The following is a 12,395-nucleotide window of genomic DNA, read 5'->3' on the forward strand; positions in this document are numbered from 1 at the left end:
AAAAATAAAAAAAGGGGAATTTGCTGGAAGCCGGTCCATCCTTGCTGCTTGACACAGTCACTGCAGGAAAGAAACATCTGCACAGCATATGTTTCAAGGGACCTGGCGTATATAGCATACTGTTCTTAATATGTTTGCTCCCCTTAGCGCTATGTGTTTTAACCAAGGTCACCTCTCCGAGAAAGGTTGTTTCCCCAGGTAGGGATTTTTCCCTGAAGTTAGGGAGGGGATAAAACCATTTAACTAAGTGCCAGGCGGGTAGTTAATCACTTTAACTACAAACAATCACGCTTAAGCTACATAATCTTTACTCCCTGGAATGGAGATAAGAAACGCCCTAACCTTTGCAATAGAAATTGACAGGATTAAAATCAACTGGTATAAATACAGATGTAACAAGACAATAAACACCAGAACTTGGCTAGAGATCCTGGCTAGGCTGCTGATCAACTGAAAAAAAAAAAAATCATTTTAATATTTTGTGGTTTTAAACTAACAACCAAAGCCATGATAGATTGGCATGTGACAATTAGCCAGTGTTATTTCACACAAAGAAAGTTTGAGGGTTTAGTTGGCCTGTACAGCTTTACTGAGGGAGAGTTTCTGTGGGGTTTTGTAAATAATGAAAATAGGTGCCAGGCCCCATAATTATGGATCCATATGGGCCTGGAGACCGTGGGTTGTAAATCAAAGGCCTATTAGAGAACAAACAGCAGAGACAAGAAACTACAACAGCTAGAACCTACTCATACTGAGAAATCCAGCCATCATTCACTCATGCATAGTTGATATTTGTCATGTTTATTCATCATCTGGTTATGCTCAGTGGATTGCACATCTCGGGGACCCTCCCAGAGCCTGGGACAAAGGGCTGTGGGCATGGGCCTTGTAGGAGGCTTCACTGGAGTTGGGAGGCTGAGGGCTTTCGCTAGTCCCTTCTGCTGATAGGCAAGGAGGAGGGGCTGTGAGCATCACCATGTCTTGATTCAGGGAGGGCTTTCTCTTTCCTGAACTTCATGACCTGCAAGAAAGGAAAGCAGCAGTGAATTGGGCAGCAGAGCAGCCCTTCATCCACATACTGAAAGAGAATTCCAGAGTGCTTCTATCAAACAGGAGAGAGGCGGTTTTGAGTAAATTTGGTTATTCATTCGTGTATTTACCAAACATTCACCACAGACCAGGCATGGGGGCCCTAAAGGTATAAATCATGTTGTTCTCTGCCAGCAAGAAGCTCATGGTCTAGTAGAGTTTGGGGTGTATGTGTTGAAACACGTAACATGGAGGGTCAACAGAGAGGTACTGGCCAGTCAGAAGGAGCAGTCTCTTTCAAATGGAGGGATGTGGGAAGACTTTATCGAAGATAATGAAGAACTGGTGGAAATGGAGCTGTGGGGCAGCCTTCTAGGTGGGTGGAACAATGAGCCCATGCTTGGGTGTAATTCAAGAAATGGTGAGTACTAGGGACAGGTGTGTGGTTGGGAATATGAAGATGAGGCTAGAATAGGTGTGACCAGATCAGGGCAAGCCTTGAATGCCAGACTAAAGAATCAGGAGTGTCTTTATGACAATAATGCAGCCACACACACATCAGAGCACCAGAAGTCAACACAAGGAAGCTGAATGGGACATGTCTTGGGGGAAGGGTCTATGAGCAGTGGTGACCATGTACAGGCTGTGCTGGTGCAGAACTTGGTAACCATAGCTGTCCATGGTGAGAATCTACAGTTTCTAAATTTCAATTTGAAGCACTAAAATGAAGCTGTCTGTGGTGGGTATGTAAGGCATATTAAACTGTAGAGAAAATTTTGGGGTGGTGAGAACAAGGCACATAAAGGGCAAATGAGCCCTGGCTGGTGGCTCAGTTGGAGTGTTGTCCCTTACAACCAAAGGTTGCAGGTTCGATTCCTGGTCAGAACACATACCTAGTTTGTGGATCACCAGTTGGGATAGGTATGGGAGGCAACTGATTGTTTTCCTCTCATACTGTTCCTCTCTCTTTTAAAAATTAATAAAAACATATCCTCGGGTGAGGATAAAAATAAATAGATAAGAGATTAAATTAGATAGACAGACAGTCTGGCTGTGGTCCAATCTAGTTGGAAGAAACCCCAGTGAATTTATAAGTCAATAAGACAGTTTCCCTCATCCAACAGAGAAAAGGCAAAAACATTAGCCACCAAATGAGTCAATTCATTAAAGGTCTGCACTTCTGCTTCAAGTGTCCACCAGGCCAAACTACCAGTTCAGACCCCACCCCTTCCTGCTCCCGGGCCATGCAGGGGAATAGCAGGTCTTACCTGTTAGTCGTCGTCATCGTCGTCCTCTGGGACAAAAATGTCATGCTCCTCAAGTAGAGCGGCAAAGTTCTTGCTAATGAGCGTCCCGACATAGAGGAAGGGGATCACAATGGAGAACACACGGAGGAGGCCGAAGGACATCTGCAGAGGGTCAGAGTGGTGACTGTGAGCCCCAGGGCCCACTGTGGCAGGACTGCAGAAGGCCTGGCCCTCCCAGAGTCCTTCCCTCTTAGGGACTCCAGCCCCATCATAAACAACTTGATTTTAAAGTCCTTGGGAAAATTCAGAGCAAAAATTAGGAGAAGAGATAAAGTGATTTTCTGGCCATCAAAGTGGATACCAGAAAGAAAGATAAAGGTATTCTAGACATCTAAAAACTGGAGCACATGCCCTGGCTGGTGTGGCTCCGGCATCGTCCGTAGACTGAAATGTTGTGGGTTTGATTCCCAGCCAGGGCACCTACAGAAGGCAACCAATCTATGTTACCTCTCACATTGATGTTTCTCTCTACTCCTCCCCCCCTTCTCAAATCAATAAGCATGTCCTAGGTGAGGATTAAAGAATAAAATAAAGCCCGGCCAGTGTTGCTCAGTGGTTGACCTTCGACCTATGAACACATGCCAGGGCACCTGCCAAAGTTGTGGGCTTGATCCCCAGTAGGGGGTATGCAGAAGGCAGCTGATCAATGACTCTCTCTCACCATTGATATTTCTCTCTCTCCCTCTCCCTTCCTCTCTGAAATCAATAAAAATATATTTTAAAATAAAAATAAGTAAAAATTGGAGCACAATATGGTAATTATTTACAGATACCTACAGAGAAACAGGTGAGAAAGTACTAAGAGGGCTGGACTCTGGAAGTAAAATTCAGTTTTACTTGGACACTAAATACATGAAAATGGATTATAAAAAGATGTACAGTGAAGGAATATTCTTTAGAGTTCTTGAGGTAACAGGTTTCCCGATGACAAATTTGATTTCACCACATTAAATTTTAGAAACAGGTGTGTTTTGAAAAGTGATCATGTATTTTACACTGAAAGTCTAGCTTTTTAAATGGACTGGGTTGTTTTGTAAAATCTCAACATTTCCTCTTGTATTTTCCTATGGAGTTTCAAACATTTTTCCAGCTATTCCTTTTTATAAGGCATCTCTTCCCCAACACGCACCCAGCACCTTCCTGCGTCTTGCTAGGAAACAGCCCTGAACTCACCTGTCTGTGAACTAGCATAGGCCAGCCTAGCTTTTAAGAATTTTTGTTTTGTAACCACCCCCCGCCCCCAGTTTTGGGAGCCAAAAAGCAAACTTGTTTGGTATAAGGGACGGTTTACATTTTACTTAGGAAACCCCGGGTATAGAGGGCATGTGAAAGCATTCAGTGATGGAAAAATAGGACCTGATGGAGGCTGTACCAGCAGGAAACCAGTTTCCAGGACCAAGCTGAGCTGCTAGCTTTGGACACTATTCTGTCCCCGTCCGCCCCCTCCATCCCAGCCCTCCTTCATTGGTAAAAACAACGATGGTAATAATCTCCTGCACACCTCTCAGGACTTCAAATCACATGACTTAAGGACTAAGTCCAAACTCATAAAAAAGGTAAGTCCCGGCCCACCTACACTTCATTTACATCAACTCTGAGGTAGACGGGCAGAGGTTACAGGATCTGTTTATATTGGACTCATAAAGCCGAGTCCTCTGGCACCAGAGATGGATCTAGACCCCGCGCTCCTCAAGATAAACTAGTGCAAAACGCGTTCTCAGTTCTTGCCCCCATCTTCAGTCTCTACACACACCCAGCTCAACACCGGGACCTAACCCCACCTCCCACCGGTCAAAATTAGCGTATTAGCGCAAAACTTTTTCATCCGTCTTCCGGTCTAAGGCGGCCGTTTGATTGGCCATTGCTCCTATCAATCAAAGTCGACCCGCACACATTTCCCACTACGATTGGCCTCGGCACCTTTGCCCCGCCTCCAAGCAGACACTCACTTTCACCGGTTTGGGCAAAATGGCGCCGCTGCGAGTAACGATGACTGACCTCGACGGTACCAGGCTCTGACCTGAGCCGCCCCGTCCGGCGGAGATATCTCCATCTTTCGTCAAGCTCGGTCCTCTCCGGAGAGCCCCATATCGGACAGGCGCCAATACCAGCCAGCGAGCCGCTCCGGACGCCATCCCGGCACCCGGACCCCAGCGCCTGGCCCGCCGACGCCCTCACAAAGAACGCTGCCCCAAGCCTCGCGAGGCTTTCGGAGCGGACGAGAGGCCCGGCCTCACAGTCGCGCAGTGCGCCTAGTTCCAGTTGCGGTGGGAGGGAGGCTTTTATCCCGGGTCAGCCCGACGTCGTGACGTCACAATGACGCCGCCGAAGCGCCGACGCGGTAGGCGGGCCGTGAGTAGGGTCGGTGCCGGGGATTGGTCAGATTTTTTCCGTTTCCCACCCCGGCCCGCCGGAGCTCGGCAGAGCAGCCCTCAGGCGATTGTTGAAATGAACTTGAGTAACCGAGATGAGTAGAAAAGAACGTAGTGTTTTAATCGTACAAAAATTACTGTAACAATAAGAAAGATAAAAGCCTGGAATCTCTATATAAAACAAGGGTGTGGCGCTTCCGGTTAGGGCTGGGGAGGCGGCCCCTCCTCTTTGGAAACAAGTCGGGCGGGAAGAGGTCCCGGACCCTGAACCCGCATTTCAGCCTCCTGCCTTTCCTGGAGGCTCTGAGCCTCCGCCTCTAGGCCAGTGGTTCCCAACGAGGGCACACGCCCCACAGGGGGCCAATGCGAGAGTTATCAGTGATTTTTTTGCATTTCTTAAGGTTCTAGGGACCTCATATACAGTCTGTAAATATATATTGTGACATTTATGCATTTCAGTTCTCTATTATGTTTTGAAACTTTATTTGCTATTTTTTCATATTTCATTTTTTTAAAACAATTTCTTAGTAGTTTCTTCCTCGGTATGTCTACTGTCCTTTCGTTCTTTTATTTTTTTTCTTTCATGATGCCATGTTCTTTGGAAGCTTGTTTAGATCAAGTTAATGGCCTTTTAGGCTTCCTCCACGTGCGTAAGAGTTCACTTTTTGAATAATAAGAATTCTGTGTCACAGGGAGGGGCCATCAGGATGTTAGAGATGCTCGGGTGGGGCGTGGCCACAAGAGGGTGGGAACCACTGCTCTAGGCCTTAGCTGGGCCTTGGCCAGGCTGCCGAGGCCCCCGTGGCAGAGGCTAAGGGGCAGATTGTGTGTGTTGGGGGTGGGGGTGTTCTCTGCACAGTCTCTGCATCGCCCATCTAGCCCCTGCCACCATGCCCATAGGGCATCAGCCTCGGCAGGCCTCTGGCTCTATAGAGCCAGCCACTGTGCCTCCCAGAATAAATGGAAAAAGAAGACATCTGGCCTGCTAGGGAGGGTGGCAATGAGAGGGTCTTGGCAGGTGAGCAAGTTCCCAGGTGGTGCCAGGAGCTGGAACACCCCTCTGGGAGACCAGACAGGAGAGGGTTTATCACAAGGTGCCAGGAGTCCTGTGCCCAAGCTCCGAGAATGCCCAGACTGAGAACCACACCAAACAGGCTTTCCCTGAGGAGCCACACTGCCTGCCCACCTCTTCGGCTTCCCTCTGCAGACCCAGGAGCTGGCAGCTGCGTACCGAGTGCAGTCAGGGTTTCTGCTGACGTAAAAGCTACCAGTCCCTCCGGGGTCAGCATCCAGCACCGCCTGTTGCCAGGATAGCCAGAAGGAGAGAGAGGACGGGGCTCCAGCACTTTCTGAGCAGAGTCCATCCCTCTGTGATGGCTGAAGGCCCTCTCCCACCAAAGGACCCTCCAAGCCACCTTTGCTCTCTGGGCCTCAGAAAATAAAGGGGATACAAGTAATGATTCCTCAGGCCTCTCCAGGTATGAGGGTGGATCTGGAACCTGGAAAACCCCCTCCAAAAAAAGCAACTTTGGAAACAAGTAAACATCAAACTCCTAAAAAAAGAATTGGCCCCGGTGTCCTGACCAGCAGGACAAGGGCAGCACCCAAAGGGTCCAGGTTCAGGGCTTATCCTGTGGCTCACATTTTAGCTGGCTCCCCCGGGCCCTCTGCTGCCACCCCCGCCTCAGCTCCAGGATCTCCTGGCCGTACCAGTCGTGCAGGGTAGAGAAGCAAGAGGTCTCAGGGGACACGGGGCTCTGGCCCCTGCCTAGGAGGCTGGCAGGGCCCTGCAACTCACATTCTGCCAAGTTCCGCCCTGCTGGCCTGCTGCCCCCGGCCTCCACCAAGCCCATAGGGCTATATTCCCTGGAGAGGGTGTGTCCGTTCTCCAAGCCCCGAGACAACTGGTCAGCAGGCTGGCTCTTACAGGAGCTTGTACCCGCCTTCCAGGATGAGTGGCGATGCAAGGCCAGGCTCTGGCGGGCATCACGCAACTGGTTCTCCAGCTCACGCACCACCAGGCGCATGTAGCCAAAGCTTGCCCGGGACAGCACCTTCACCCAGGCCTCCTGGGCTGCCGGTCCATCTGCAGCAAGCAGGTACGGACGCACACCGGGGGCGCTGAAGCAGATGGTGAAGGCAAACTCCTCCGGCACGGGAGCCTCGGCCAGTTCCACCGTGCAGCCCTCCAGCACCACCAGCCCCAGCGGGGCCCGGGCCTCTCGACTCTCGAAGGAGAACAGCAGGTTGCCCTTGAGGACAAACCAGCACCTTCGGCCAGTGCCACTGGGGGTGGGTGGAGTCCCTGGGCCCCCCCAAGTGCGCAGGAAGCCCCTGTGGTCCGCTGGGGAGTTGCTCAGTGCATAGTGGGCCACGCTCCTCTCGTTCAGCTTCATGGCTCCATAGGAACTGTGAGGCAAGAGAGGCGGCCATGGGTCAGAGAGGGAGGTAGCCCCGTGTCCCTGTGGGGAAGGGTGCTGGCTCTGGAGGAGGCTTGGGCCCAGCCCTGTGGCCTCTACTCCCTTGCTGTTTGCTGGCGGCTCTCAGTGGCTTCATCTGTGGAAATAGCTAGCCTCCCCTGCCTTTCTCTCATGGGTTGTTGCTGAAATACACTGGACGTCAGAGGACTCAGAGGAGAATGTGATCGTATCAGACCAGGAGGTATGGCAGGGTTTTGACGCAGCTCTTTAAAATCCAAAGGAACCGGCCCAGCTGAGCTGAAATGGACCCCAAGTCCATTGAAACCATTGTGTTTAAGCCATCCCCTAATCTGGGGACCCCTTAGTGCCAACCCTGAGGCCAGACCCCCAGGGCATGACCCTCCTGACTCATGGGAAACTGAGGCAGGGAGCAGTGAAGGTGAACTGCACACAGCCACATGGCCAGCAGGAGCACAGCCTGGCCTCCTCGTCCGCTCACACCTGCTGGGGACAAGTCGCGGCGATGACGCACTTACCAGCAGAGCTTCCTAGGGGGAGGCAGGGGCCTCTCTGGTCTGGCCACAAGGCTCAACCACTTGACCACGTGATTTCCAGCGCGCCTGCAAAATAATTCTCAGACCCGGTCAACCTCCTAAAGCAGTGGTCGGCAAACTCATTAGTCAACAGAGCCAGATATCAACAGTACAATGATTGAAATGTCTTTTGAGAGCCAAATTTTTTAAACTTAAACTATATAAGGTAGGTACATTGTTATTAACTTAATTAGGGTACTCCTAAGGCTTAGGAAGAGCCACACTCAAGGGGCCGAAGAGCCGCACGTAGCTCGCGAGCCGCAGTTTGCCAACCAGGGTCCTAAAGGATGAGCGCTCTTTTGACTTTGGTGCCCAGTGAAACCAATGCCTCCTCCAGGAAGCCCGCCCAGGCCCCTGGTAATCCCCCACCAAACCACCTCCCCAGGCCAGGCTCCCAGGAGCAATAAAGGGGCGGGTTCCTATTGTCTTGACAGACAGCTCCTGGCCCTCTGAGGCAAGGGCATGTTAAGTGCCCTGGTAGCACTGGTCAGTTTACTTGTGGGTTTTAATCTAATCACCCAATCTGAGCGGCCTGCCCTGAGCACCTTATCTAAACTGCTCCTGGCCACCAAGGTGGTCTGACCCAGGAGGGCCCAGCACAGCCCCCCCCCCCCCGTTTTCATTTCCTTCACCCCACACAGAGCTCCCTGTGCTGACACGCTGTCCGCAGCCTCAGGGTGCCCCACAGGGCCGTGGCTTGGCTCCAGGGATAATCCCACACCCGCCGCACAGGGCCAGGGCCCTCAGGCAGCATTGGCTGGAGTAACGGGCCCACAACAGTGGGCGACACAAAGCCTCCCCCCTCCGCTCCCCCCCGCAGCCTGCGCTCCAGCGGGGGAGGCACTGTAAGCAAACACTAATAATAGTGTATTCATGGGACATAACTGAATACTAACTTATGTAAGCACCGGCCACGATGAGCGCTGAGAATGAACTGGGCCCTGGGCCGGGGAGGCGGAGGTCTAGAAGGGGGTCCGCGGAGGAGGCGGAGACAGAGACGTGGGCTGGAGCAGCCGCCTCACCTGGGTCCGGGGCGCAGGGAGCCCACGGGGCCCCCCCGCCCGCCGCGTGCCGGGGGGATGCTCCCCCGAAAGCCCGCCCAGGACTGCGAATCCCGGCCGCACACTCGGCGGGAGGCCGGTGCCCCGGGCTTTCCGGATTCTTTTTCTCCAGGAGCAGCGGGCCGGGGCGAGGACCGACCGGCCGGCGGCCGCTGCGCTGGGAACCCCGGGCGCCGCCGCGCTCTCGGTTTCCCGGGGCCGCCCAGGGGCTGTCCCGCCACGTCCGCGCGGGCCACGCCTTCCCCGGGCCGCTTCCTCCCGCAGCCCAGGAGGGAGCCCGGTGCCGGGCTGCGGCCGCTCCCGGGGCGGTCCCGTCTCGGACCCTGCGAACGTGGCTGCGCCGCGGGGAGGCCCGCCTGGGCGGCTCGAGTCGCTGCCCCCGCCCCGCCCGTCCAGGACTCACCAGATGCCCCTCGATCTTCGCGGGGAGGAAACTGAGGCCCGAGAGGCCGGGACCTGCCTGAGCCACAGAGCTGGTCAGTGGCTGGCGGCCCCGAACTCAGGGCACCGCCGCAGGCCGTCCGCCGCCCCACCCCTCCCCTCCCCTCCCCTCCCCGCCCCGAGGGCTCCGGGCCGTCTCTTCCCCACTCGTCCCCCTCTCCCTGCCCCGCCCACTTGTCCGCAGAGCCGAGCCCGGAGGCCCAGCCCGGCGCCTCCGCTGGGCGGGCTCCTACTCAGCCCGCAAGGCCCGGCTGAGCTTTCTGCCCACGCAACTGGGCCCTGGAGTCACCAGGTCTTTGCTTCTGGGGTCTTCTATTTCCCCTTGTGCCACTCCCATGGCCTGCAACCCCCGCGCCCCCCCCGCCCCCCTTTTCCAGGTTCTGCCGGGGTCCAGCCCAGCGGGGGGCCTGTGTTGCGTGTTTGCTTAATATGATTTCAGGTCAATCCGCTTGCTTATGACTTAAGTGAAGTTGTTTTAATCCACTTGTTGATGACCCCAAAAAAGTTGCTTTGACCTAAGTGTGAAGTCAGAAGGTCATCATTCTACATGTGGAGTCAGTCCCTACGCAGCCAGCAGCCCAGCTGCGGACGGGCCTGCTGGGGGCTGGCCCTTAAGGACCCCAGGAGGAGCAGCTATGAAAAGGGGACATTGACTGTAAATACTGAGAATGGGAGGACTATTTGAGAGTGTCGGTTTGGGCAAAGCGACGCTCTGTGACGTCAAAACTCTCCAAAGACCCTTGCGACATTTGCTCCTGCGGGTGACCAAGCCGACTCTTGCGGGTGGGGCGGGGGGTGGTGGTGTTAAACCTTGCGGCGGGCTCCCAGCTAACACTGGCCTCTTGGTTCCCTAGCAACAGTGCTCTAGCAGCAAGGGGACTTTTACTTTTGTGCTGGCAGCTGGAAATCAGCTTGCTTTCTTTCTTTCTTTCTTTCTTTCTTTCTTTCTTTCTTTCTTTCTTTCTTTCTTCTTTCTTTGTTTCTTTTTTAATATATTTTATTGATTTTTTACAGAGAGGAAGGGAGAGGGATAGAGAGTTAGAAACATCGATGAGAGAGAACACATTGATCATCTGCCTCCTGCACACCTCCTACTGGGGATGTGCCTGCAATCAAGGTACATGCCCTTGACCGAAATCGAACCTGGGACCCTTCAGCCCGCAGGGCATGCTCTATCCACTGAGCCAAACCGGTTAGGGCTGGAAATCAGCTTCTTGACTGGTTGCTGATTCTCCAGAGCAGGGGTCCTCAAAGCCACATGCAAATACAAATATTGTATTTGTTCCCATTTTGTTTTTTTTACTTCAAAATAAGATATGTGCAGTGTGCATAGGAATTTGTTCATAGTTTTTTTTTAAACTATAGTCCGGCCCTCCAACTGTCTGAGGGACAGTGAACTGGCCCCCTGTTTAAAAAGTTTGAGGACCCCTGCTCCAGAGTGTGTCCTCCTGTAAAGAAGACACGCCTCATATTAAATTCGGACATTGTTCCTTCACCTCCCCTTGCCTGGAACATTAGTGTGAGTAATCTGTCGTTTTTGGGGGGAGTATGGTTTATTGAGAGATATGCTATTGGCTTCTGAAATTATTGTAATTCCCACAATGAACCTGTGCTAAATAAATGGTTGGCAAAGACAGAAGCAGTCTTCAAGTATAACGTTTGCAGCCCGTCCCCACCCCTGCCCCCCAAATGCAGGAGGCTGGGATTTCCCGATGTCCCTGGAGGCCAATAAGCTGAAACCATGTCTGAGAACTTGTTCCCACCTCAGAGCTGTCCCCCTTGCAGTACCTGCAGCCCAGAGTGCTCTTCCTGCTCATCCCTACCCCTCAGCTCTACCTCCTCCGGACTCCTTCATACCAATTATGTCTCAGCTCAAAGGTCTCCTCCCTGACGTGCCTGTGAAGTCTATGTGGGGGGGAAGGAAAGTTCCTCTGCCCTTCTAGGTTCTTTCTGCTGGTCAAATAAGTAAATCAACACGAGAAAGGTTAACGAGAGAAAAGAACCAAATCTAGTGACGTTCGTACATACAGGAACCCCACATCCCTGAGAGGTTCAGAGACCCCACCTACATAGAGGTTCAGAGCCAGAAAGGTAAAATAAGGTGTCCATGGCATTCTGAGCTCAGGAGTGTGGTAAGAGGCCTGGCGCTTCAGAGGGGAGGAGAGCTATAGAATTCACAGATTGATAAAAAGAGCAGATGTTTGCCCTGCCTTAGAGATAGGCCATAAAACGTTATATCTGGTAATAACTCTTATCATGGGCAAGGCTCCTCATTTAAATTCTTCTAGGTAGTTGTGGGGGTGCAGAGCCTGCAGAGTTTGCATTGCCTTCAGCTCAAAATAATCCACATGCTAAAGCAGCACATCATAGGGAGGCCTGTGCTGAACCCTTTCACCTACTCTCAAGTCTATCACATCCTGGGGTTGTGTGTTCATTGTAGCACGAACCACTGTAGAAAACTTGCCTACACTCACGCTTTTATTTCCTGTGTATTATCTATATCCCTCGCTAAATCTTATTCAATTGATAATATAAACCATAATAAATGAGTTAGAAGATAATACATGGTGTGGAAAACATAGAACATGGTAAGGGAGATGAAATTGTGGCAATGGGGAGGTTGAGTTTTAAATAGGGTAATCAGGGTGGGCTTCATCGAGAAGATGACATCTGAGAAATACTTAAAGGAAATGATAGAGCCAGTCATGGCAGTATCTGGAGGAAGAGCACTCCAGGCAGAGGGAGCAGCTAGTGCAATGGCTCTGAGGCCTGTTGTGTTTGAGGAACTGCAAGGAGGCCAGGGCTGGGCAGCGGTGTGCTGCTGGAGGGGGGGAGGGGGGGGGCGGGGGGGGCGGGAAGAGCAGTAGGGGGTGGGGTCAGAATGTGTAGGTGGGGCTTTGTAAAACTGTGAGGGCTGTTGCTCCAGATTGAGATGAACAGACATCACAGGGTCTTGAGTGAGCTGTTTTCAAGGATTCGCCAGGCTGCTGTGGAGAGAATAAATGTGGTTGAAATGTAAGCTGCTGCACTAATCCAGGCAAGATGTGATGGGGCTAGGAGAGCAGTGAGGTGCCCAGATTCAAAATGCGTCTGAAGGTAGAGAACAGGATTTGCGGAGAGACAATGTGGGGAGTGAGGGAAGAGGAGGCAAGGACGACTCCAAAGTTTGACC

The 12,395-nt window shown here is 52.3% G+C and overlaps 2 protein-coding genes across 3 annotated transcripts; both read right to left on the reverse strand.

The window, feature by feature from the left end:
* Positions 1-780: 780 nt before the first annotated feature.
* On the reverse strand, positions 781-4,620 carry SMDT1 (single-pass membrane protein with aspartate rich tail 1). The gene is made up of 3 exons (XM_059680842.1): positions 4,286-4,620; positions 2,298-2,438; positions 781-1,021 (listed from the first exon to the last, which is right to left on the reverse strand). The coding sequence occupies exons 1-2, from the start codon at positions 4,469-4,471 to the stop codon at positions 2,301-2,303; spliced, it is 324 nt and encodes a 107-aa protein (XP_059536825.1). The 5' UTR covers positions 4,472-4,620; the 3' UTR covers positions 781-1,021; positions 2,298-2,300.
* Positions 4,621-4,804: 184 nt separating this feature from the next.
* On the reverse strand, positions 4,805-9,317 carry PHETA2 (PH domain containing endocytic trafficking adaptor 2). 2 transcript variants are annotated; one of them, XM_059680816.1, is made up of 3 exons: positions 9,186-9,317; positions 7,665-7,748; positions 4,805-7,117 (listed from the first exon to the last, which is right to left on the reverse strand). In XM_059680816.1, the coding sequence occupies exon 3, from the start codon at positions 7,102-7,104 to the stop codon at positions 6,328-6,330; it is 777 nt and encodes a 258-aa protein (XP_059536799.1). In that variant the 5' UTR covers positions 7,105-7,117; positions 7,665-7,748; positions 9,186-9,317; the 3' UTR covers positions 4,805-6,327. The 2 variants fall into 2 exon arrangements, with proteins under 2 accessions (XP_059536799.1, XP_059536800.1); XM_059680817.1 differs by lacking the exon at positions 7,665-7,748.
* Positions 9,318-12,395: the final 3,078 nt, after the last annotated feature.

This window comes from Myotis daubentonii, chromosome 2, assembly GCF_963259705.1.
Source record: "Myotis daubentonii chromosome 2, mMyoDau2.1, whole genome shotgun sequence".
Classification (NCBI taxonomy): Eukaryota; Metazoa; Chordata; class Mammalia; order Chiroptera; family Vespertilionidae; genus Myotis; species Myotis daubentonii.

Coding starts and splice junctions, on each gene's coding strand:
- SMDT1 (XM_059680842.1), bottom strand. CDS start 4,471: ATGGCGTCCGGAGCGGCTCGCTGGCTGGTATTGGCGCCTGTCCGATAT. Junction 2,439..4,285: donor TTTTGCCCAAACCGGTGAAA/GTGAGTGTCTGC, acceptor GACCCTCTGCAG/ATGTCCTTCGGCCTCCTCCG.
- PHETA2 (XM_059680817.1), bottom strand. CDS start 7,104: ATGAAGCTGAACGAGAGGAGCGTGGCCCACTATGCACTGAGCAACTCC.